The sequence below is a fragment of the Gopherus evgoodei genome, chromosome 3, assembly GCF_007399415.2.
Source record: "Gopherus evgoodei ecotype Sinaloan lineage chromosome 3, rGopEvg1_v1.p, whole genome shotgun sequence".
Lineage (NCBI taxonomy): Eukaryota > Metazoa > Chordata > Testudines > Testudinidae > Gopherus > Gopherus evgoodei.
The window spans coordinates 11,811,430-11,839,096 of record NC_044324.1 but is presented as its reverse complement, the minus strand read 5'-3'; the positions used below and the strand labels follow the sequence as shown (position 1 = coordinate 11,839,096).

General features: G+C 39.4%; 1 protein-coding gene across 2 annotated transcripts in view; it reads right to left on the bottom strand.

Annotated features, from left to right (window-relative positions):
- The window catches only part of RAB10 (RAB10, member RAS oncogene family), a 58,350-nt gene that overhangs the window by 15,191 nt on the left and 15,492 nt on the right, over positions 1 to 27,667 (bottom strand). For both annotated transcript variants that reach the window (XM_030555077.1, XM_030555078.1), the window contains one exon: positions 8,538 to 8,598. In XM_030555077.1, coding sequence (XP_030410937.1) covers positions 8,538 to 8,598 — 61 coding nt within the window. The remainder of the gene's footprint in view (positions 1 to 8,537; positions 8,599 to 27,667) is intronic.

Here is a 27,667-nt window from a genome sequence, read left to right as displayed (position 1 = left end):
AAACTCTTAAGCACTTAAGAGGTGGAATTTTTCAAGGGCACTTAAGTGACTGAAGAACAAGCCCCACTGACCTTTGGATAAAACTATTTTGTTATAGTTAATGTCCCTTCATCAATTTCTATAATTAAGCCTCATATGTCAAGGCATTAGCCTCTCAAGGCCTGTCTTCTCAGCAGTCACCTGGGCTCTTATCCAGGGTTCAGTCCAACTCCCCCTACCATCCAAATAGACTTTTGACCTAGATTTGGAGGTGCTTTAAGATCAGGCTAGCTTATGTGACTGGAGGCATAGGTTAGAACTCAGGTTTGGGTTTAACATGTTAGAACCTGCCCACTTTGCAATCAGGATACAGGTAAAAAGTTGCCTGGATGCTGATGTTCCTCCAATGTGTTTCCCACAATTCCATCTGGAGGGCAGACAACTGGTTGGGAAAGAATCTCAGTGTCTCAATACAAAAAACCCATGGGATATATCCCCAGACACACAAGTGAGAATGCAGAAACAGTAACATCGCTAGGGTTTTTTTGTGGAGATGCTTGCACCCGGGCAAGGCTAATGTGGCTACCAAATCCCAGGGTTAACTATCCAGTAAAGACATCCTCAGAGGCCATCTAATCTGCCCTCCACATTACCCCACATCTTCCTACTATGGGGTTCTTACAGCTTCTTATGAAGCATTTGGTGCATGTCACTCAGACATTTCAGTTTTCTTGTCCTGGAGGAAGTTCAATATAGCTGTAGGTGCCACTGCCTGCAAATAAAGCCTGAGCTATTTGCTATGAGAACACAATGGAGAACCTACACTTTTCTTTCAGCACAGACAAATGGTTTAAATGTGAAGTTTAGTAGAAAAAAGTTAAAGTAAAATTTGAAAATTCTAACCGGAAGCTATAGAAACGAGCAGAAAAACCATCTACTTTAGCAATAGAAAACTGCATTCACGAGTTTTGAGAAAGCTGGCCGAGAGGCTTGCCGGACCATTAATGATGATTTTCAATAAGTATTGGAATACCAGGGAAGTTCCTGAAGAGTGGAAGAAAGCTAAACTGTGCCAATATTTAAAAAGGGTAAAGAAAAATTGAAGAACTAGCAATATGTATATAAAACTGGTTTAAATTAAAGAATGAGTATCAACTGATTTTTATAAATGATTTTTATCCATCCTGATTTAGTTTGTACTTTAGGGCTGTCAAACTATGTAAAAAATTGTAATTGTGAGATTTTAAAATAGTTAATATTAATCACAGTTTTAATTGCACTGTTAAACAATAGAATACCAATTTAAATTATAAATTTGTGGAAATTTTTCTACATTTTCAAATGTACTGATTTCAATTACAACACAGAATACAAAGCGCAGGGTGTTCACTTTATATTTTTTATTACAAATTACATAGGGCACTTAGTTTTGTTTCATTAAATCTAGTTTTTCTTCATCTGGATTTTTCAGGATGAAACATGGGTTTTCAAAATGGGAGAAAATCCTGTTCCAGATGATTACTTGGACTAAGACCCCTTTGTTGTTTCCATCTATTTTACAAAAATGTACAATATTGAAACTACACAACCCCTTTGGTTGTATTTATCTTTAATAAGCTAGGTAGTTTTCCTTCCTGACATTTTTTTAAATTACGATTCCATACTCCGCCTTTCCTCTCCACCAGAATATACAGCAATGTGCAATTTTCAGGATATCTGAGGAATTTCATTCCACTGGTTGAAGATACGAGCCTATATTCCCCCAAACTTATTTTGACAAACGCCTTCTTAAAAAGTAAGTGGTGTTATATAAGAAAGATGAATACCTACTTCTACTTGGGAGTTAGCGCTGCCACTAGCAAGTGCTCTGGCCTGTCAAGTATAATTCCCAAATCTGGACCTTAGCGTCCAGGATATGGGTACTAGCATAAAGTCCTCTAAGCTTAATTACCAGCTTAGATTCTGTAGTGCTGCCACCAATCAGGAATTTTTAGGGCCTGATATCCTCTGGTCCCCCCAAAACCTTCCCAGGGGACCCCAAGACCCAGATTCCTTGAGTCTCACAACAAAGGGAAATAAACCATTCCCTCCCACCTCTTTACCTCCTCCCAGATCTTTCCTGCCTGGATACACTAGGAGATACCGGGAATCAATTCCTTGAAACACAACACAGAGAGATCAAGTTTCTCTCTCCCCCTCACCCAGAGACAATACAAATTTACCTTTCCCTCCTTGCTTCCCACCAATTCCCTGGTATATACAGACTCAATTTCTGTGAGCCTTAATTAGGAGAGAAGAATCAACAGGTCTTAAAAGCAAAAAAAGAAAAAAAGTAAAAGGTTTACCTCTGCATTAGATGGTAAACAGTTACAGGGTCTTTCAACTTATAAACAATAGAAAGAAACTTTCTCCAGCAGAAACACAATTTAAGCTACTTCCAGCAAGTACATATATGCAAATAAGAAAACAAATAAAAAGACTATAACCGCCTTTTTTCTTACTCACAATTCTGAATAGATAAGAGACTGCAGCAGGGAGATTGGCAGAAACCTGGTTGCACCTCTAATCCCATCCAGGACCCAGAGAGAACAAAGCCAAACCCCAAACCCACAAACAAAGGCTTCCCTCCAGGAGATTTGAAAGTATCTTGTCTCCTGATTGGTCCTCTGGTCAGGTGTTTGCAGGTCACTGTTTGTTAACCCTTTATAGGTGAAAGAGACATTAACCCTTAGCTATCTGTTTATGACATGGCCAATTGAGTCACTAAGTAGCACTCTTTAAAATAAACTGCTTCCTGCCTGATGAGCCATCTCTCTTACACAAAGGGGTCATCATAGTTAAAAGAGTCTAAACACAAGTTGCACAAGTCAGGTTCCAGTGAATATATGCCCTGCTTAGCAGCTGTTGTCCTGGGAGGGGGACACAGGTCTGTAAATAAATAACGTAATAAAAGTACAACTAGGCGTTTAAATGCAGGATGTGGCAATTAAATACAGTTTGTTATACAAAGTGATGTCTCTCAATCAAACATATTGCAGCAGCAGCCACCACTGTTAAGACATGTATTAACCTGGAAAGAAACTCAGTTTTACAGACAGCATCAAAACAAAGTCCAAAATAAAGCAGAGAATATCATGGGAACCCAATCCATTCAAAAAATACCTTATCCTTTGATTTTGATCCTTCATTGTTGTGTTTTTTCAAATTAGATCATAAATGTTTTGAGGCAGGGACTGTGTTTGTACAACATTGTGACATTACTGACATGAACTGTGACTGTACAGATCATTGTTGCAACCAAGGTCCTATAGCTGCACCAAATCTTGTACAAAGGAGGTCAAGTAAGGTGTGTGTACAAAGATTGTAATTTTCTGGTTTGATGTGGCTGTCTGTACGCATGTATCATTTTTGTATTTGAAGTTATGAATATTGGCTATGTACTTGTATTTCAATATGTCTGATTTTAAGTAGCCCCAGTAAAGCATTTGGTCAGCTTCTTGAGAATGGCCACTTACTTAGTATAGTCCTATCAAGAAACACTTAACCGACAATGGACTTTGGGAGACGCCAATCTACATCTGAGCTTTCCTGGGAACGTTCAAGCTAACATGTAAACAATGGTGGTGGCCTGCAAAAAGCTGAATCATTCATGGATATTTGACTTGCCCAGGTGGCTACAAACTCCATCTTGTTACTGTGACTTTGCACAGAACAACAAAGTGGTTTCTGCCCACAAGGGAGAATGTAAAAGGCCCCTGAAACCCCTCCATTTTGTCTTCAGCTGGCTCAAGAGATGGCTCCTCCACCCCAAAGAGATGCCTGAAAGAAACTGGAACAGAGGACCGTAACTACGGGGGTGTGAGTGATTGCTAGACCCAGGCCATAAACCACAACACTGGTCTGAAAAGGACTGGGCCCAGACTAGGAAGGAGTCTAATCTGTGAAAGAAGCTCATTGGGACGGACATCTGACGGGGAGATTTACCTGTATTCAATTTCCTACTGTATTAGGCTTAGACTTGCATGTTTTTGTTTTACTTTGCTTGGTAACTTACTTTGTTCTGTCTGTTATTACTTGGAACCACATAATTCCTACTTTATTAAATATAAAAACTCACTTTTGTTTATTAACCCAGAGTAACTGATTAATACCTGGGGGAGCAAACAGCTGTACATAAATATGGAGATATTCCTATCTCATAGAATGGAAGGAACACCGAAAGGTCATCAAATCCAGCCCCCTGCCTTCACTAGCAGGACCAAGTACTGATTTTTGCCTCAGATCCCAAGATGCCTCCCCCAAGGATTGAACTCACAACTTTGGCTTTAGCAGGCCAATGCTCAAATCATTGAGCTATCCCTCTCCCATCTATCTCCATCAGTATTATAGAGGGTGGACAATTTATGAATCCACCCTGTATGAGCCTTATATAGAGTAAAACGGATTTATTTGGGGTTTAGATCCCACTGGGAGCTAGGTGTCTGGGTGCTCAAGACAAGAGCACTTGTTAAGCCATTTTCAATTAAGTCTGCAGCTTTCGGGGTGTGGGTCAGATCATGGGTCTGTGTTGCAGCAGATCAGCATATCTGGCTCAACAAGACAGGTTTCTGGAGGCCCAAATTGGCAGAGAAAATGGACTCAGAGGTAGTCTCAGTACATCAGGTAACAATCCCAAGCGGGACTCTGACTGAACCTGTCACAAATGTATAATACAAAGGGCCCAATCAGGACTAGACCCTCTACGTTCTATAGCAACTATAATTTATCCTTACTAAGTAGGAACATCTGCTGAAAGGACCCCTTCTTTTCAGTGAAAAAATCGTACACAGTAAATTAAGTGCTCCTGGAATTCTACTCAACATAAAATCTATTGCAAGACAGTTTCAATGTACTCAGCTTGCACTGAGAAAAATCAGCAATTTGTATTACAGGGATCAAATCCACACAATTCTAGAATATTATTAGTTATACCCATCAGGACTGGCCAATGTCTAGGGTTTCTGGGAGGCCATTATAGAAAGTTATACCAGGTAACATTGTTGCCAAACTGGAAGAGACCAAGCAAGTAGTTAACAGCCTCCCCCACCTACTACAGATAAGTCTCCCCACCACCACCCCAACAGGTTCTCCTCATTCCCCTAACCACCTTCAGCTTCCAAGAAATTATCTAGTCCAGGGGTCAACAACCTTTCACAGAAGTGGTGTGCTGAGTCTTCATTTATTCACTCTAATTTAAGGTTTCGCGTGCTGGTAATACATTTTAATGTTTTTAGAAGGTCTCTTTCTAAAAAAGTCTATTAATATAACTACACTATTGTTGTATGTGAAGTAAATAAGGTTTTAAAAATATTTAAGAAGCTTCATTTAAAAGTAAATTAAAAGACAGAGCCCTCTAGACTGGTGGCCAGGACCCTGGCAGTGTGAGTGCCACTGAAAATTAGCTTGCGTGCCGCCTTCGGCGCCCATGCCATAGGTTGCCTACCCCTGATGTAGTCCATAAGCTTTCAGAGAAAAACAATTTTGTATATTTGTATTGTTAGATCTAGAAAATGAAGCCTCATTGTACTAGGTGCTGTAAAAATACTGGGGATAAATACCTCAAGGCAGGGACTAAGTAGACAAGACGAAATGAGCAGAAGGGGAAATGGGTAGAGTTCAAATGACTTGCTCAAAGTTGCACACCAGTCAGGGCCAGAACTGGAAATAGACTCTGGCTCTTTCAAATCCCAGCACAGCATTCTAAGCCACTAACTCAGACTGCTTGGACTTGTGTCCTGTCTTGTTTTAGATTTCTGTAGAGCTAGGCTTTCCACTTCTTCAAATATTACTCCACATTCTTTCACCTCATATCTGTCAAAAGTTTTTTTCCCCAAAGACATCCTGAATCTTTAAGAAGTCATCCCATGACTTCGTTATAGCCCCTCATTCTATTTTTCAAGTGTAGCTGTCCCTTTCTAGAGGCTCTTCATTGTCAAGAGGGTTGAGTCTACAACAGCTTTTAGAACCTACTTCTTTAGCTGAGGTAACAAAAGCTCATGATTTTAGATCCAAAGATCCCCAGGCTGTAGTCATGGTCAGCATCCACAATTCTTCTCCTTAAGGACCTTATTTTTTGTTACTCCTAAAAAGTTTTGCCTTGATTGCATTAAAATATTGAAAACCCACATCTAGTTTGCAGGCCAACATTCCTGTCTCTCTTTCAGCATTACTGTTTCATAATCTTCTCTCTCTTCAGTGAGTGTCTTGAATTTCCCCATGACGTATTATCTGGCATTCTTCCAAGTTGCATACCATTTTCTGTCCATAGTTTTTAATCTCTCTAAGTCACCTTGATACTTCAATTCACAACTCTTCCCCATTTTATCATCATCTGCAAACTTAAAGTTCCGTTTTTACCCTTTGCGTTCATTAGATTCTGCTCTAGTGGGCAGCTTTACAAATTGAACCTTGTTAGACCCCTTCCCCTCCACAATATTCCTTTTATTGTTAGCTTGTTTTCCAACTCTTTCCAATCCAAGTGATAATTCCCTCACTGAAACTGTTCATTTAGATTTACTTTTGATTACAGAGATGCTCAAGTGATTCAACAGGGATTAGTGTTTCTTCATCCACTAGCTTTGTATTTCTATCTAAAAAGGCAATCAACTTGGCCTCGTATAATCTGTTCTTTGTAACAACTGTTGCTTATTGCCACTGACCCTGTTATCCTGGATATGTTCAGAGGTATTCCTAGAAGATAAAGGACACTTTTCAGGCAAAATGCTGAAGACGACATGGTGTATACAAAGAGGTAATTATGTTCAGGATACAAAGCATGTTAATCAGCAGGGTCATCGGTTTATTGGGTTTACATGTGGTGCAATAAATATTAAATTGACTGAATTTCTATAAGTTCTTCCCAACATAGACATTTTCCTCTGGCTAGAACACAAGCAGTATGGTAATATCTTGAACCTGAAAAGTGTTGTGTGCCAACTTCAGTCATCAAAATGATTATCTTTATAAGCAACCCTAAGGTAAATAACTGTTTTCACTTTGTCCCAGGAAATGCAAAGAAAAATGTACACTCCATATTCTGGTGCAAAGTCTGTTACAGCCTACACAGAAGTAGAAGAAAGCAGCTGTGAAAAGGAAACAAGATTCACTCTAAAATAATGGTACACAGACAAAAATTCAGGAACAAACTAAAATGCCTCTGCTAAAGCAACAAGTGGAAGAGAAGTTTTAGGCTCCCTCCCTCTCCTGACCTGTTTTACATGCATTAATCCTGAATGGTGCATCCCTTTTGACACAGCCTGCGGTTGGTTAGGGCTGCATCAGTTTCATATGTTTATGCTCTTGCTGAGAAAGTCCTTTGCCGTAGGAGCAATACAGGCATGGATGGGAACATTAAAACAGAAATATGAAAGTAAAAGGCCATTACACGGCTCTGCAGAATCACCAAATTCTTCTTTAGCCTGTACTACAGAGCAGGGAAGTGGACAGATTAATCAGAAGTTAGACAACCAAAGGAGCAGAGTGCACCTGGCTGAGAAAAGGGAGTCCAAGCAAACTGACCAGAGAAGGCTGCCCTTAGACTGTCAGTACTCACATAAACTTTATAATATTTTTCTCATCCTTTTTTTTTTTTTTTTTTTTTAAGGAAAGCTACTACATATGAAAGAACCATCAGAGTGGACGGGGAAAGCCGCTTCCTGAGGAAGTGGGTTTTTTTGGTTTTAAGTATAGTTTGCTTTACATAGGAGCTTGGCTGGTGAGCTTTTTAATACAATTAAGTATTTATGCTTTACATGTCTTATTATGGTAAGATATTGTGTAGGAGGCCAAACAGAAAAATTATACAGACATCTTACAAATTCCTGGTGATGCAGAAGTCTGCAGGTATTACCAGAATTACTGATTTATAGCGTCCCCAGTCATGGCCTTATTTGATCTACACAAATTTAAGTTATAAAATACAAGCCAATTCCGCATACTATAAACTAATACAGTTCATTGTTGAAGAATCAGTTTTAAACACTTCCCACAAAACCATGGACTATCAGCAGTCTCAGTTTTCAAACATTCAGAGAAGAGTTGCTAATAACCTGCATATTAAATGCAGCTACTGTCCCTATTGAAATGCATTAAACTTTTAACAAAATTAAGGTATAATTTCCTTCAATATTTCAGAAAAGTAATATGAATTAGTACTGTGCTTCTAACCCCAGCAAAGTTTTAATCACTTACTTTTTCTTGTTTCTAACTCTGCTGTCATAACCTTTAAGAAAATTCCATAAACCTAATGATGAACCTTCATCACTGTATCAGAAATACACAATGCCTATCTTGAGTATAATGTCATGAATGCAAAGTACCTAGATGGAAATCTCTATTGATCTTAATGTTCTCCTCCTACTTTCTGAAAAAGAAGTTTAAGCAACAATGCATATGGATATTCACATAAGGCAATTCACCTTGATAGGACTAGAAACCATTATGTAGTTTAGCTCAGCTAAACTATCTTAGGAACCATATTGTAATTATGTTGGCAGTACAAGTTCTAGGATGTCACTTACCATATCTGAAGCTTGATCTTCTTTCCTTGTAATTCAACTGTTTTGATCTTGAAGTCTATCCCTACGAAAGGAAGGAAAAAAGCTTTAGAAATACTTCTAAAAAACACCGTTCCACATTTGGACAGACTTGTCAGATACTGTTTTAGGCAGAAGGAGCAGGTTTAACTAACAAGGCAGGGAAGAGGACGACAGTGGAACCTTTTCTACACTTGAGATCCACCAGTACAGCTTGACTAGTAGCTGTGCTGGTGGGAGCTTCCTTGGCATACAAGACCCTAGGGAGTGGTCTAGCTATATCAATTTTAAAAAGCTGCTTGAAGGTGGCATAATATATTTTGAAGGTGATCAGCAAAGGATTTTAAAAGTTTTGAAGGCAGACCAAGTTTTCATACTAGAAATATTGTTCTGATTTTGCTGGAGAACTTCTGGGAGGTCGGAGTTTTAACACCTTAACTGAAATAGCCAGGAAGTACTGCATTAAAAACAAAAACTTCATTTATTCAAAAGGTTAATAATTCAAGTCATGCAAGTGTTAAACAGCTATTGAACAACAATGAAGGGAATCTTAGTCAATTGCACACTTTCACTCTTGGCTCTTTGAGATCATCATTTCAATAGTTCTGCAGCTTAATATCTAACCTAGTCAGAACCTGAGTTTCTAAAGTAAAACAGATCAGAAACTTTAAAACCAAGAGATACTACATAAAATATCAAAGTTACAGAATAAGGACAAGCTTATTTTCTTTGCTAGTCATATTCCAAGTAACCCACTTTTTACAATTATAAGGCCTTCACATTTGTTACAAGGTTGGCCTAGAAAGTATAGTCTTGTCTGGACTACTGCTTTCACTGTTTCTTTAACTTACAGAATTCTCCATTGCAGTCTCTGGGCACTGACTAGTATTAGAAATATGGATGATTTAACTTTTGATACAAGTTATTATGTAGCACTGGATATTTGTTATTGCAAAACCCAAGGTACATCACAGTCAGTCATTCTGTACACATTCCACTTCAGTTATTCATTTTATGACATGCATATACTTGTGACTTTCAACTAGTCACACTCCAATACAAGTGATCTCCTCTGGAATGGCTTTGAAAACCAGACACTGATTTAATGATGCCTTGGGTAAAACACTTCTGTTAGGAACACCACAGGTCATCTTCGGCAGTAAAGTGGAAAGAGGGTTGGGGGAGAGGGTTGTTTTGTTTTTGTTAAAATAGCAACTAGAACTGAAAACTGATTCAGAGATTAAGTTATGGCAAAGGCATGAGTACTTAGCTTTGAAACCAAGTGTAATTCTGACATGTTTGGCAGAGAAACCCAGTCACACTGAAGGCTTCAATCTTGCTTGGTGATTATGTTCATATTCCACCAGAGGAAAGCATTCAGACCAAGCCGATACTGATCAATAAAGTTTATTCAGCATAAACACTGAACTGGAGTACTAAAAAAAAAAAAGTTCCAAGGTTGCTAACAAAAACAACTCACATCACACACTCTCCAGAGTGTTTCAGAGATATCAGGTTCAGCCAGTCTGCATATGAAGGTAGACATTTAAGGCAGAAGAGCCAGAGACTTCAAAATCCACTAGAGACTTTTCCACTGCTAGTGGATTTGATGTGGAAGGTTCTCACACTAGAATAATAGGCCACCAGAAGCTTAACACATGACTGCTTAAGTTTAGGTTTGGTTTATACTTGTGGTTCTCCCTGCAACTAGAATAAGGAACAGAGGGCAAAAAAGTGAAATAAAAATGAGAGGGAAACTAAGTGCATTCAAATCCATGAAATCTGTTTGGGAAAGCTCCCAGACTAGATGCACTGGAAGTCTCCAGAAGGACAATTCCTCTAACACTGATATTGGCAGTTGATTTAAAAAAACAAAAACAAAAAACCTCCAAAAGACTATTTTGTTCAAAAGAAAATTTCTAAACTGAATTGCAACCCAAAAGAGTCATACAAGATTCAAGTCATAACAATTGGTTTTTTCCCCACATTTCAGTTTACAGTTATTGAAATCTAAACTCATCTTGACAAGAAACCTGTCAGTTGAAGAAGCAGAAGTATTTCACTGAAGTGCATATAATAGCTACTACAAATTATCTTTCACTCCCTATTGTTCTAAGGATGGTATGCTGGAACAGATTTTATCTTTTAAGCATCAATATTGGAGGACAGGAGCAGAATCATGGTCAGTGTTGGCACAAGCTGGCATGGATCAATAGTATTTTTAGATCATCTCCTATGGATGGTAGGGCAGTCAAATCCAGAATTATTTCATGCGCAAAGCGAGTTTTCACTCCAACAGTCTCTCACTACAAATTTGCATTGATACCCATACATTGCATGCTACCTATGTTAAGAAACTTGAACTGTGACACTGACATCTCATGCAGTACTTTTTGATAAAGTTTATTCAATCGTTCTTCATGAGCAAAAAAAAAAAAAAAAAAAAAAACAGCAAGAAACCAGAAGTTCCACTTGCAATTCCCCACAAGAGGATCGCAGCACTCCTTGTACCTGGCTTTCCATGAATGTTCATGTTCTGTGCTGCATTACAAGTTAATTTACACTACTAAAAATCATCAAAATGTCCCAAAAGATCAGCAGCTATGCTGTGCATGTTACATGCACTCCATTATCCACAATCTGCTCAGTTAAGCAACTAGCACATGTGTTGTTGGTTCCTTATAAATTAGAACTGCCTATCAAAACCTATCAACTTCGCATAGGAACCATCAAGAGCCAGTTTTAGAATTTGATATCTCTGAAACATGTTCCAAAAGAATACAGCTTTGAGATTAACCTCATCTGGCTGCTCAAATTTTACCATCTTTGCTAAGTAGAAAAGTGATAAAGTACACTGATCTTGAGCATCAGCCATTTAAAAAGAACTGAAATTGCTTGGGGGGGGGGGGTTTAAAAAGGATATGAGAACAATCCACACTTTGGTAACTTAAGACCATATCACAATATTCACTGCATAGCCACTGAGATCACAGTAGGAATAGATTTTAGGTTTGTTTCTGGGTAGAAATGAGTTATCCAGAGTGCTGTGTTACACATTAGTGGATACAAGATATTACTTAGGCAAAAAGGGCCACCTATCTTGTTACACTGCATATTTGTCTCAATTCAGTGTCACCTGTTTTCCCAACCTGAAGACTAGGAGAATTCGTCTAGAAGCCTTGTCTCTTGTCAAAGGCATGTAGCCTCTTAGAGTTAAATGGAATACTGTACTGCATACTGTATACTATGTCTGCATGTAAAGTGTGCTGCTTTCTCACTGCAAAGATAAAGTTAGGGTCTTGCAAATTTTATCATTTGTCCTAATATTTACTTCGTGTCCAGTAATTCATTTTTAAAGTCTACCAGGCTTGTCTACAGAAGCAGATCCTCTAGGAAAAGCCAAGTAGTCAGAGCCCCTGAGGAAGGCTAAACCATTCCGAAGCGGAGGAGAAGCAAATTAGTTTTGGTAGTGGATAAGTTTCCATATTACTGAGAACAGCACCTTAAGAGGAACTCAGATACTTATAAAAGGGAACAGTACAAGACCCAGAGAGTAGGGTCTGGAGAGAGCACAATCATGAGTCTCTCCCCACTTTTGAATGTTTTAGTCCCCTCCTCAGATACTAGAAAGAAGCTTGACCCACTCGCAGTCATGGACTAACAGTCCGACAGAAGTATTTTTCAACTACCAATTACAGCTTCCAAGATTAGGTTTAACAAGAAAAGGACAAACTGTGCATTTCTTTTGGCTTTACCACCATTTGAATGTAAAAATAGCAGTCTGAGACTAGGTGCAGCATAAAAACCTTAGAGTTAAAAAGCCTTTCTGAGGCAGATTTCAGCTACCCATGTATTTTTTGGAAGGTCTTAGTATGTTGAGAGTACAAGGCTAAAGTGTATATACATGCCTCAATGGACCTGTTGTAGTGACTATATTCCATTTAAACCCCTGCACATTTGCTTTAGACTCTTTAGAGAAAGCACACTGGCTTATCTGAAATGCAATGTATAGATTTCTTTTTAAAAAACCAATTCCTCCCCCTCCCACCCCAACAAAACATTAAAAAAACACAGCTTCTCCCCAAGTTTTAGCAATTTCAAACAATTTACTGGATAAGTGACTGAGGCAGACTGTTTCATGAAAGTTGCCATAGGTTTTAGGTTCCAGATTTCTGCAAAGTCATAATCGAGGTGAAAATCAGTTTAAAAGAGCAACACAGGGCAAGTTACATGCAGAAAACTGGGACAGATGTGCTGAATTTAAGTCTGTTTCATAGCTATCTACACTAACTGAAGAAAAATAATTAGTGTTCTAGTCCTGACAGCTATGGACATACCAGAGAAGCAGTGGGATCTATTTAACTGATATTTAACTTAGGTTTAGGTTTCAAAGTTCTGTGTATCAGTTTAGCAGAAACAGCTAACTAGTGCTCCCAAAATTCCAAACTTCCTCCATGTGTCTCCATTCTAGAAGCTAAATATCTCCTACCCATTTGCCAAAACTCCCAGCTTTTCCTTCCATCCAACGATTTCTGATGCAGTTATACACTGTCAGTACAATCTGTGACATAAAATTGGAAGTGGAGACCATATCAGACAAATCAACCACCACGTTTATAGTTAATTTCATAATTCAGACACTTCTAGAAAAATCTAGATGAAGTTGACACTACATCTCACTGTGCTGCATCAGGATGCCACAGATTAAAGGGAACCAACTCCACAGTTTAGGGAAAGCTACATAGGCCTCAGGATGCTGTCACAAGGCCTATTTGAGATTTAATTCACCTGAATATATTGGCCTTTGGTTGTAAACTAAAGTCACTGAAACTGGCTTAGGGCTGGAGAACAGCATGCTAACAGTTTCCCCTTGAAGATTCTGCTACCGTTGGAAAAGGCTGCATCTGATAGAGGAACTCTGCTTAAGGAAGGTCTCATGGGTGAGCTCACTCAAAAAGCACTCCACTACAAGTCACCAAGTTGTTACATATTCTTGGAAAAGGTGTTCCCGAGTATCTTGTGCCTTAATTTTATGCAGAATATTTTAAACATTTACTTTTAAACTAAAAAATCCAATCTAAAAATGGTAGTCCAGGATTCTGAATTGCAGCTTCATCAAGCTGTAGAAGGGTAATTAAAAAGGGCATTAACTTTGCTTTATTTCACCTCGGAAGAAGATCAAATGACTAAGAAACAGAATTACAACATAAATCAGTTTGTGCTAAGAATGGCCACCAGTCAGAAAACCACGGATTTTCTGACAGAGCTGCTAGACAGAACTGTAGGCAATGCGTTTGTTACTTAATTTCTACAAGTATCTGCAGGTATAATACTGAAAGCAACTAAATCAGGATAGGACATCTTCATATATTGTTTGAATTCAGTTATATTTTTAAAAGTTATATCATCGTTTACGCACTCTAAGCACATATACAAGACAAAACATTAAGGTTAAAAAGTTTAGCGATTTAAAAATGAAGTAGTGACAATATTTAGGCAGAGCATGCTAACTTAATTCTGCCCTACAGACTGATTGATCATATGTAGTCCATCACATGCTGTTCTCCCACAGAATCTCCAATTCATTCATTCATTCATTCAGGTTGGATAATCAATATTTGTTACCCTCACTGTAAAGTGCGACGCCAGAACTCCTTCATTACCCAACATGTGATCTTTTCTGCAAGATCTAAAACTGACTGCACAAGAGGCAGAGATAAGCTGCCCGTGGAACCTTAATTTAGCTATTTTCCTAAATTAAAGTGGTTCGCTTTGAAACCTTCATTATTTTCATGTAGTTTTTGTATATAGAATTCTACACTGACAATTGACTTCCGGAAGCATAAGGACTGAACAGCTTCTAAACCACTGAAAGCCTGATACAAGACCAGAACCTAAAAAACATAATAAGCAGTTGGTCTTTGGGATACATTATCTGCTCTTTTAGTAAAGCTATGTTGTATTTGTGCCTCTTAGCTCAAAGAGATCTGGAACCCTGTTGACAAGAAGCATCAAAGCAAAAGTTCTACTACAGATATCCTAGACAGTGGGAGTCTTCCCAAAAGCAAGAGGCAAGAATCCTGGATGTTATGTGGAATTCTGCTATTCCTATATGCTACAAAGGTCCATAAGAACCTAAAGTGAAAGTCACCTCAGCAACTCAATTCCTTGCAAGCAAAATAAGGTGCGGTCAATCCCAGAATGAAGGAGATGAGAAGTGCTAGCTCACCCATCTGTTAGAGCGCTACTGGATGATGTCTGACAACTGTGCTCCATAGGCTGGGGAGTGCTGGGTGAATAATTAGGAGGAACCAAAAATCTTCAGCCACATATCAGATCTCCTGGGAAACTGATTGAGAACACTCAGCTATCTCCATATTGGGAAAGAATTCCCACTGAAGGGGGGGGGGGGGAAAACTCATAACAGAGTCTCTCCCGAATTCCCTCCCCCAAACACAAAGGATGATATATTTATGATCTAAAAATGAGAATTGTCAAATTTGGTTATAATCTTGACATCCAAAGGAAACCTTGTTGGCATAAGAGTATACAGTGTCTTACAGGGTGGATAAAAATCAGTTATTTTAAAAAAATTCAACAGAATTAGATTTTATTTAAATCAGTTTTTTTTGATAAAATGCTTTTTGAGAAAAAAAAGATAGGTATCTCACAATATGTATATAACACATCTAAATTAAACCTATCTCCCAGAACTGGAACAGACCCTGAAAGGTCATGGAGTCCACCCCCTGCCTTCAATAGCAGGGCCAAGTACTGATTTTGGCCCCAGATCCCTAAGTGGCCCCCTCAAGGATTGAACTCACAACCCTGGATTTAGCAGACTAATGCTCAAACCACTGAGCTATCCGTCATGGAATAGGAATTATAAATTCTAATTCTATAGTATGAGAATATATTCATGTAATGTTTAAGAAAAGTTTTGTAAATGAGTTCCAACAGTTGATGGATTAGGGACTCAATCTTATGAGGTTCCAGGGGCTTCTATATAGATTTAGGTTAATCTTTCTATCTATCCAATGGGACTCAATGCACAGTCTAGAAGATACTAAAGATGTTTGGCTTTGCAGTTCTTGAACTGTGGATTTGTGTCTCCAGATATAACATGCTTGTTAACAACAAAAGTGTTTTTAAATAAAATATACAGGAGGTGAGAAATAAGACCTCAACCCTATTTTCCCTCTGCAAATTTGTGCACAGAGCATCAATCCCTTGCCTCTCTCTAAAAGTGCAAAGTTTCAAAAAGTTCAATGACTAGAAGATTGTTGAGGGTGGAATAGAACTGGACAAGGAGAAGTCGTCTGGAGATAAATGTGAGGCAGGACAGGCAGTAGAAACAAAAAAGTGAAACTGAGCAGCATATTCCAGAAGTCTTGAGGTCTGAGTGTATCCATTGATTTGAGATCTACCATACCATTCTCTTACTAGAAGGGAAAAGTTATCATGGCAGCAGGCCATAAGAGACATCTAGTTTGGGAATATTTTAATGAAGTTCCTCCACTTGTGGGTAAGACAGGCATGGGTGCAAAATGCAAATGGTGCAACAAAGAACTGCAAGGGCCGATTGCCTGAATGACACAACATCATGAGAAGCGTTCCTTCTCAGGAGGAAGCTGTGTTGAAGATGATGGAAGGAACATGTCTGAACATGCAGAATCTTCAGGCTGGCAAACTTGATTTCATACTTCTTTCTTAAGGACTGCCAGCCTTCTTTCTGGACTATTCTTGAATTATGTTTGAGCAAAAAAAAATATATATATAGTTCCACAGAGTAAAAACTATCATTTTAGATGGAGTTGTGATAAAAAAATAAATAGCTAAAATAGTCTTCCTTTTACAATTTCACCTTTAAAGTAGTACTCTCAGTGAATGCAATGAGTAATACTAAATGAGTATGGCAATAATAATTAAATAGCTGCATTGACTTATTTTGTTTAGAAAACTATTCCACCTTCAAGATCACCATCATTTTCTATAGTTTGAGTTATCTGCCAAAAAGACAGTGTTTCAGTTACAACATGTATATCACATAGCCACAGTAGCAAAAATCTCCATCATCCGGAAACCACCATAGAAAAATTTATGGGAAGAACCAGCAGATTACAAAAAGAGGTAATTGATGAAAAAATTGCTCAGTTTGTTTATGCAACAAACTCTCCTTTCCGTATAATTGAGAACCCACACTTCATTAAAATTAACATAACTTCATTAAGACCAGGATACAGTCCCCCCAATAGAGCAAAGGTTCGCAGGCAAATTGCTGAATAAAGTGTATGAAAGAGAAATTGAGCAGTGTGCAAAAGGTCTAGAGAGCAAAATGTTAACCTGAGTCTTGATGGGTGGAGCAATGTCCACAATAGTGCCATTTGTATGTGCTTGTGTGACAACAGAAGAAGGGAAGTCTTCCTTACGGAAACAATTGATACGTCAGGAAATGCACATACAGAATACTTACAAATAGCAGCAGTAAAAGCTATAACATACTGAAAAAAAAAAATCAAATGTCTAGTATGCAGGTTGGTCACAGACAATGCTGCAAATGTATCCAAGATAAGAAATTTAGCAGAAAGAGTCCCAAGCTAACAACATATGGTTGCAGTGCTCATTTGATGCACCTCCTTGCCAAAGACTTCAGTTTCAGAAATAAAGGTTAATGTTGTTGAAATTGCAAAATACTTCTGTAACAACCACTTTGTAGCAGCTACTCTGAAAACAGAGGGAGGAACCAAACTAACTCTCCCAACAAGGTGTGTGATGGAACTCAGTAGTGGACTGTTTTCAGAACTATATCAAGAACTGGCCTAAACGGATGATTATTTTCTCATCATTTTGTTCACATATTGGTGAAAAAGTAGATAGCACTGTCACAGCTAAAGTTCTCAACACTGGGCTTGAGAAATGTTGAACACACGCTGTGTACACTGAAGCCTATTTCTGTAGGCTTGAACAGAATGCAGGGAAATAACTGTTTTATTGCTGAAATTTGGAAGGAACTAAGTGCGATCTTAAAAAGAAATATGCAATGACAGAGTTAACTTACAAGCATTAAAAAAAGCAAATGGGACGAGCATTATCTCCAGCTCATTTTCTTGGAACTATTCTCAATGCTCAGTACCAAGGTCAAACCTTAACTGCTGAAGAAGGGTTGCCTATGACATGGACATCCAGCAATCATTCCTCCATAATATCAACTATATGAAACTTCAGAGCTAAGGGGGAACCATTCAAGAAATATGTTTGCTGATGTTTAAAGAAAGTCACACCAGTGAACTAGTGGAGGTCACTTAAGCACTTGGGTTCAGAGATGCTGAAGTGATAATCTCACTTAAAGCAGTAGCTTCTTCTGCCAGTGTAGAAAGAATGTTATCTTCATTTGGACTAATTCACTCTAAATTGAGAAATCGTTTGGGACCTGAAAAAGCAGGAAAGCTTGTTTTTCTTTTCTACATTATGAACAAACAGGAAAATGAAGGTGAAGACAACTGAGTTAGTTGCAGAAGCCAATATTTTAAGTTTCTCATGTTGATCTGGCTGACACAGCTGATTTAATTCTGAGGGTTTATTTAAATCTATTTCATTTAACTATTTTAGTTAAACAATTTTAACAAAAACTTTATTTTAAAAAACTTGAATGTTTAACTAAATTCAAAAATTCATGTTTGTTTTGTTAAAATATTACATGTTTGCTGCTGAAGAAAAAAATCCAGAATACACAATATTGTTGTTTTAATTAAATAAAAACAATTTAAATGTCTGTCTGGTGGTGTTCTCTTCCTAGGGTTACCTAGGGAGATGGTGGAATCTCCATCGGTAGAGGCTTTTAAGGCCCGGCTTGACTGATTTAGTTGGAGTTGGTCTTGCTTTGAGCAGGGGATTGGATTAGATGACCTCCTGAAGTCTCTTCCAACCCTAATATTTGATGAAAATACAGCATGGCAAGAAAATCCTCCAAATATTAATGATTAACCTGTTGAATTGGAGATATTTATGAGATCATTGAGAGGTGAACTATCTGCTTCAATTACCTTTGGTAAGTGAAATAACCAATCATTCATTCTGATACAGCTGTAAAACTGATCTGAAAAGTTTTCAAAATAAATCACTTAAATGTATAGTGTACCTTCTAAAAATGAAACCTGCATTTAGCTCTGAGTTGTGAAGAATATGTATCAAGGTTATAACCAACAAGAATGCACTTTTATTATGTAGAAATTCATGATTAAATCGAGTCTTCCTGACTAGTGATTTAAATCAAGATATCAAATCCACCCTGGTGTCTTATTCCAGAAAATCCAGGTAGAGATTTCATAGACTACAAGTTCTTTGAGGCAGGAAGCTTTACAGACAAGATGGCTAGGTTCATGTATGCTGTTTGTACTGTACAATTAATCCTCAAGAGCTTTGTGAACATCAATCAGCTACTTTTGGAGTGCAACATAGAAGATGTTCCACAACTCAACATTCCATGGTAGGCTTGTCTAAATGGGTGGAAAAACCTGCAGTAGCTGGTGCATACTAGTTACTCTGCACCAACTCCCCATGTGGACACACTTACCAGGCACCAAGAGTGCCCTGTGTGCATTAGCGTTATGCACTTTGGAAGTGGACTAAGCTTAACTGCCTGAGGGCACTCTTAGGACACTAAGACTGTCCACAGAGGGAGTTAGGGTATGGCTACACTTGCAGAGGTACAGCACTGAGTTAAACCCGCCTTCGTACAGCTGAGTAGGGAAAGCGCTGCAGTCAGTCCACAGCTGCAAGTGCACTGTCGGGGCCACACTTGCAGTTGCACCACTCCCAATGCGTTATGGGCACCTATCCCAGCATTCAAATGGCTGCAATGTGCTTTTCAAATGCGGGGATAGGGTGGGGTGGGGTGGGGTGTGACAGGGAGCATGGGGTGGGGGGGAAGAGAGTGGGCTTTTGGAGTGCTGAGAGTGTGTCAGCACAGTGTCTTGTAGGTTCAGGACCCTCCACCCTCCCCCACGCCCTCTCATTCACTGAAAGCAAACAGCAGCTGTTTCTTTTTTTCCTCATAGACCAGACAAGCAGTCACTCGCCAAAACCAGACCCCAACCCCCCTTCCCCTCCCTGCCGCCTCTCTCTTCACACAAACATTAGCTGTGGGTACTCCACACAGACCCCCGTCTGCCTCTCACTCATTCAAAGCAAACAGTAGCTGTGTTTGTTTTTTGATAAGCAGCCCCCAAAACAGAGCTTTGAAAGGGGGGGAGGTATAGCTCAGTGGTTTGAGCATTGGCCTGCTAAACCGATGGTTGTGAGTTCAATCCTTGAGGGGGCCATTTAGGGATCTGGGGCAAAAATCTGTCTGGGGATTGGTCCTGCTGTGAGCAGGGGGTTGGACTAGATGACCTCCTGAGGTCCCTTCCAACCCTGATATTCTATGATAAAGGGCACTTCCTCCTCCGGAGTTCACAACAAGAGGATGCTTCAGTTAAAAGGATTATGGGGAGTTTCTGGAGCTCAATCAGTGCGTCCCCATTTACACTGGAGCAGCAGCAGCATCTCAGCCAATACACAACAGCTGTTATTCCTCTCGGGGAGGTGGAGTACCAGCAGCACTGTAGCTGCAGAGACAGTGCTGTACGTGCCTTGCCAGTGTCGATGGGGAGTGAGGTACAGCGCTGTGGGAGGCTTTATTGCGCTGTAACTGACAAGCGTAGCCAAGGCCTTCATGCAGAGTAGCTAGTGCATTTTAAATTCACTCCTTGTCTACACTCCTTAGTGAATAGGCTTGGAATGGGAGTCCTATGGTCTTGGTAATCCTCAGCTCTCCACCTGACTAGCTCTTAACCCAGGCATATCCTTAAGCCTCTGAGCTTCAGTTTCACTTGTGGGAACCGAGGCCAATGTTACTACATCTTCCTAAAGTATTCAGCTCAATAGATGAAAGTGTGCTAACAAAGGTATAACCAATTGAAGGCAACAGGTGAATCTGGACAGACAGCATTGCAATTAAAAATTTATAAAGATAGTGGACTAGCTGGGTCTTCCTGACAGTCTTACTGGATAAGTAGCAAGATGTTATCAGCACCTTTTTCACCATCTCATGTAAACAATGGCCTCTCCAATAAGTCAGAGCCCTTATTCTGAAGCACCGGGTCTAAGAGGCACAGTATCACCTACAAAATCACACTGCTTCCTGCAACAAACATTACTCTCAACTTCCTCTCAAACATTAGAGAAACACAGCAGGTAAACTGTGCAGCCATAAACCACGAGAACCGGCAGCATTTCCATTGTCAGCACTCCAAATTGATTTATTTAAATGTTTGATCTGTGCTGAGAATTCTTCAAAGAGTAGAAAAAAATGCCAATAACCAGATGTCACCTGTTTTAACATTTTTAACCTGTCCCAAAATGTGAAATTAGGAAGAAAAGAGGGATCCAAGGGGTTCATCCAGGTCTTTAATTTACGAATGACTAGTGGTTGAAGGCCAATGTGTGTGTAGTGCCCTAAGGGCTAGCATGCTAGTTTGTTGACATTTCCTCACATTTTAAGGCAAGGCTTCCCAAACGTTTTCATAGCATAGATAACCTGCTGGAGAAGTCTTAGGCATTACCTCCCTTCCAAGCCACCTACACATCACAGGGCACATAGGAATACCACACCATGATCAAAATGTCTCAGTAATCTAAAGTCTTTAGTGGGCTACTAATTTTAGTCAATGAAAAGGGGAAGGAAAGTCTTGTAGTGTTGTTTTCTGAATATCTAGGAATCCACAAAGGAAAATAATTTGAGAAAAACCTCCATAGAGCGTAAGCTTCCTGAAAATAGAGCTTTTCTTTAGAAAATGCCCCATGCTTATCAGGGACTGCCAGCTTACGGTGGTGTGACGTTATGAGTGCAATATAATAGCTCAGTGAAAGGTGACAAGGCCAGAAAGAGTTAATTAACTCACGGACGGACCTGACCCATGGCAGAACTTTAAAGACTGTTAGGAAGATGTGTAAATGAACAGAGCTCTGAAATGCAAGCCTGCATTGTTAGAAGTAAAAGGGTAGGTGTTTGCTCAGGTCTTGTGATGTAAGCAAACAAGTCTTGTCTCCTGCGATAGCTTTGATTCAAAGATCAAAAAAGGAGTATTAACATTTAGGAAGATACTTGAGGGAAATAGTATTATTGTCTATATGTCTCTTTGAAGGTTGTGGCAACCTGTATGTGAATGTTTAATGGATAAATTATCCTGTGCTAATAGCCATGATGTTTAGGAGAAGGAAAGTTAAGCCTATTGTTTTCTCAGGCCAAAAGCCTGAAATGTACAAAAACTTTGGGACACGATCCTTCTTCATCTCAGATCTGCTCTGGGTTTCAAGAGGGGGAAACTAAGCCACAAGCAGCAAGGAATCCTGTGGCACCTTACAGACTAACAGACGTTTTGGAGCATGAGCTTTCGTGGGTGAATACCCACTTCCTCAGATGCATGTCTTCACCCACGAAAGCTCATGCTCCAAAACGTCTGTTAGTCTGTAAGGTGCCACAGGATTCCTTGCTGCTTTTACAGATCCAGACTAACACGGCTACCCCTCCGATACTAAGCCACAAGGTTTGAGATCTCCAATCACTAACTGGAGTCACCCTGAATATGGACACTGCACTATTTCTAAAAGGACTTTTGGCAATTACAAGCTCATCTCTGCTATGTATCTGAACCTCAAGAAGTGAATTCAAGTCTGTATGTATATAGAGTGTTGGTTAAAAGATCAATCTCTTAAAATAAATTTTAGTTTAGTTAAAAAGAATTGAGTATAGCGTGTATTTTGGGTAAGATCCAAGTTATGACTGGACCTGGGTACATGGCTGATCCTTTGGGGTTGGAAGAACCTTTTCTTTTACATGATGAGAAGATTCAGTAATCATCATCATATTCCAGCGCTTAACTACCCTCACAGGCAGGAAGTTTCTCCTAATGTCCACCCTTAACCACCCTTGCAGCAATTTAAGCCCACTGCTTCCTGTCCTATCCTCAGAGGTTAGGGAAACAAGTTTTTCTTGTAACAACCTTTTATGTACTTGAAAACTTATGTTCCTTCTCAGTCTTCTGTTCTTCAGACTAAACAAACCCAATTCCCTCCTGTCATAAACAGATAGCTAAGGGTTAATGTTCTTTTACCTGTAAAGGGTTAACACAGGGAACCAAACACCTGACCAGAGGACCAATCAGGAAACAAGACTTTTTCAAATCTGGGTGGAGGGAAGTTTTGGGTGCGAGTCCTTTGTTCTTGGTCTGTTCTTTTTCTCATCTCTGAGAGTGATCTTTCTAACCTCCTGTTTCCAAGTTGTAAGTACAAGGATAGTAAGACAATAGGTTTATATTGTTTTCTTTTGTTTTACATGTGTGTAGTTGCTGGAATGTGTTAAATTGTTTTCTTTTGGAATAAGGCTGTTTATTCACTTTTTTTTTTAAGCAATTGACCCTGTATATTGTCACCGTTATACAGAGACTATTTTTAATGTCTTTTTCCCTTCTTTTTTTGTATAAAGCTCTCTTTTTAAGACCGGTTGGAGTTCTTCTTTAGTGGAGACTCCAGGGAATTGAGTCTGCAGCTCACCAGGGGATTGGTGGGAGGAAGAAGTCAGGGGGAAAAAATCTGTGTTAGATTTACTAAGCCTGACTTTGCATACCCTTCTGGGTGAGGGGGGAGAGAGGTTATATCTCTTGGTGCTTGTGTTTCAAGGACTTGAAGCAGAAAGGGTGGAATCCCTTTGTTTAGATTCACGGAGCTTGCTTCTGTATCTCTCTCCAGGAACCCAGGGAGGGAACACCTGGAGGGGAGGAGGGGGAAGGGAAATGGTTTATTCCCCTTTGTTGTGAGACTCAAGGAATCTGAGTCTTGGGGTCCCCCTGGGAAGGTTTTGGGGAGACCACAGTGAGCTAGGCACTGTATAATTCCTGACTGGTGGCAGCAATTACCAGGTCCAAGCTGGTAACTACGCTTGGAGGTTTTCATGCTAACACCCACATTTTGGACGCTAAGGTCCAGATCTGGGAAGAAATGTTATGACACCTCCCCCCTCCCCAAAAGTCATGTTTTCGAGACCTTTAATCATTTTTGTTGCTCTTCTCTGAACTTTCTCCAATTTGTCCATATCTTTCCTGAAATGTGGCATCCAGAACGGGACACAGTATTCCAATTGAAGCCTAATCAGTGCAGAAGAATTACTTCTCGTGTCCTCCTTACAATATTCCTGTTAATACATTGCAGAATGACGTTTGTAAAAAAAAAAAAAAGCAATGTTACACTGTTGACTCATATTTAGCTTGTGATCCACTATGACCCCCAGATCCCTTTCCGTAGTCCTCCTTCCTAGACAGTCATTTCCCATTTTTCACGTGTGCAACTATTGTTCCTTCCTAGGGGGAGTACTTTGCATTTGTCCTTATTGAATTTCATCCTATTTTCTTCAGACCATTTCTCCAGTTTGTCCAAATATTTTGAATTCTAATTCTATCCTCCAAATCACTTGCAAACCCCCGCAGCTTGGTACTGTCCGCAAGCTTTATAAAAAGAAAAAGTGTACTCTATGCCAGCTACTACACTTTTTGGTAAAACACAAACAAAACAGTCATTTAACACTTCTACCATTTCCACATTTTCTGTTGTTACCTCTTCCCTCATTGATTAACAGGCCTACCACGTCCTTGGTTTTCCTCTTGCTTCTAATATAATTTGTTTTCTTGTTACCCTTTATGTCTCTAGTTTGTGTAACCTCCTTTTATGCCTTGGTCTTTCTAATTTTGTCCCCACATGCTTGTAGTATTTGTTTATATTAGCCCTTTGTAATTTGGCATAATTTCCACTCTGTAGGACTCTTTATTTGCATTTCAGATCATTGAAGATCTTCTGGTTAAGTCAGGGTGGTCTCCTGCCATACTTCCTATCTTTCTTAGACAGCGGAATAATTTTCTGTTGTGCCCTTAATAATGTCTCATTGACAAACTGCCAACCCTTTCCCCTTTGACTTGCTTCCCATGGGATCTTACCAACCAATTCCCTGAGTTTGCTAAAATCTGCCTTCTTGAAAACCATTCTTTACTGCGCTGTTTTCCCTCCTACCATTCCTTAGAACAGGGGTAGGCAACCTATGGCAAGTATGCCGAAGGCGGCATGCAAGCTGATTTTCAGTGGCACTCACACTGCCTGAGTCCTGCCCACTCGCCTGGGGGTCTATGCATTTTATTTCATTTTAAATGAAGCTTCTTAAACATTTTCAAAACCTTATTTACTTTACATACAACAGTAGTTTAGTTACATATTAAAGACTTATAGGAAGAGACCTTCTAAGAATGTTAAAATGTATTACTGGCCCGCAAAACCTTAAATTAGAGTGAATGAATGAAGACTCAGCACACCACTTCTGAAAGGCTGCCGACCCCAGCCTTAGAATCATCAACTCTTTCACCCAAGCTACCTTCCACTTTCAAAATCTCAACCTGTTCTTCCCTATTTGTCAAAATCAACTCTAGAACACTCCCCAGTAGCTTTCTCCACCTTCTGAAATAAACAACAATAGTCTCCAGTACATTCCAAGAACTTATTGGATAATCTGTGCCCTGCTGTGATATTTTCCCAATAGATGTCTGTGTGGTTGAAAGCCCCTCCATCACCACCAATACTAGAAACCAGCCTAGTGTGCACACCAGCTAATGGAATTCCTTTAGATAAAGGTCATGGGCTCAAACACTGCTAACTACTCACAAGATCACTACACTGCTGGAATGGATCATTTGAGGAAATATTACAAAATTATTTTAATACATGACCAATCTGGTTTTATTTCTGAGGGTACATAATTAAACAGTCATTGTAAAATATAAATTGTTTCAAGCTTGTGAAACAGAAGAGTAAATGAAGTTAGGCATTTGCTTCTTATGTGAAGTACGGAACACTTTCCACAAGAGGAACTAACCCTGCCCTTCATGGCTTTAAACCTATTTCATTACAGGAGTGCCCTATACAGACACTTTAGGGCTTGCTGAGGAAGCACTATAAAAGGATATTTACCTTCAGAGGATATTGCTAAGTGAGTCGCCAGCAAAAGCACAAGCAGACAGCTGAAAGTATTCAGTTTCTTCTAGTTAAGATGAGTCATGACCAAGAGCTACTCTGGCTAAGTTTAAAAGTATTCCTTGATATACCGATGCAGTGTTTGAATTTGAAAAGTAAATCCTCAAAGGCATTAACAATGAACATTTCCCACAACGCATTTCCAAACAAAGACAAGTTTTAAACAATCTGTTTTAACTGCATCACAGCCATAACGGGATTGCTGCAAAGTAACATTAACTGTCATTGCAGACACCAATTAATAGCATGCAACACTTGCAAGTACAGACCATTATAAGCAAGTGTTCCATGCAAGGATAGTTTCATCTGGATGCAAGCCATCTGAAAAGTTATTTCTCCTCTGCATTGGAGAAATATTTAGTCTAATCCAGTGTTTTAGCGTTTACAGTACAAAAATGCTCTAGTTCATTCCAAGTTCTATTCAGTTTTCATCCCAGATACTGTACTATCTGATGCTAGTTAAGCTTTCATGCCAGAAGAACCACTAGATTAAAACTATTACTCCTGACAATCTTCCTATAAAATTTCTATATTAGATTTGAGACTGAAGATGTGAACTTTTGCACTGTCAATTCTAGCCCATGCATACTTGAAGTGCCGCCCAGTTTTAAATTCACTAAGTAGGAATTTAAGGAGCTCAGAGATGGACAAGGAAAAGCAAATTAAGTCATCACTGTAGAATCTGAGTGCTTCACACACAACCATTAAATAAAATTTTCACAACCACCCTGTGAGATGAGTGGGTAGTAGACTCACACAGATGGGGAACTGAAGCACAGAAAGATTAAGGTCAGGAGTATTCACTAATTTGGGATGACCAATTTGATATGCCAAAGGACCTGACATTTCAAAATAATTGTATAGCACTTTTGTATGTTCGGAGTGCAGTTCCCATTGACTTCTGTTGACATTGGAAGTGGTCAACAATTCTGTAGCTCAGACCCCAAAGTCCCAAGTCAGGCTCTAGAAAGCAAGGAACACAGTTCATAACGGATTTAGAAACTTTGATTCAAGTCCATGGCTCTCAGCCTTTCCAGATGACTGTACCACCCTTTCAGGAGTCTGATTTGTCTTGCATACCTTTTCAGCGTCCATGACAAATGAAGCAGGGGTCCTATGGTAAATTTCACTATACAACCCTGATTCATCCCCAGATCAGGTCCATCCTGTGCACTGAATGAGGTTGGGATCCTGGCAGGTGGGAAATAGTATGATCACGTAATTAAGACTACCATAACAATTTGGACCCCTTGTGCATATAAGGTTGCACAGGCAACTTAAGTTTTGACATTTCCTAACTGAACAGACCCATGGGGATGTCTTTTCAATAGAACAATCCATTTTGGACTGGGCCCTATATTACCTTGCTATCACCCGCCATACATGCTGGCTGTTTTACCCCTCAATTCTGTGGCAGGAAAGCCAGCTTCACCACCTCTTGTAGCAGCACTGCTCCATCAGCAAATGTTAGGTGGAACAGGACTGACGTACTGAGTCACGGATAAGTTTTACCCAATCTGTATTGCAGAGAAAAAGGTCTGAGAACCGCTGTTAGAGGGATGAAAGAGAAATGTTTGCCATATTGAAGTCCTGCAGGATATCTGCTGCATTTGACCAAAATCCCTAGAATTTCTTGAAGCTTTTCCTGGTGGAAGACTTCGTTTAAACTAAGTTATGTGAAACTATAGTTAACATACTATTTAATAAGTGGACTTAACAGGCATGCATCTTAAATTTCCTGCTGACACCACCTACACAACTCAGTCAGCTCTATCAAAAAAAAAGAGAAAAAAAAAAGGCATCGTTTCAACAGTGAAGAAGCTAATTCATTCAGGGGAATAAAATCCTAGCCATTTTGGTATTCAAGAAATTAAGCCATATATTAAAGCTGCCACGAACAAGACAGATCATAATGGAATAAAGCAAGAATTTTCTGTCGTAACTGCTTTCAACAGTGTTTTATTTATAGTGGAGAAAGACAAAAATCATTTTCCAGTAAGGTGGGA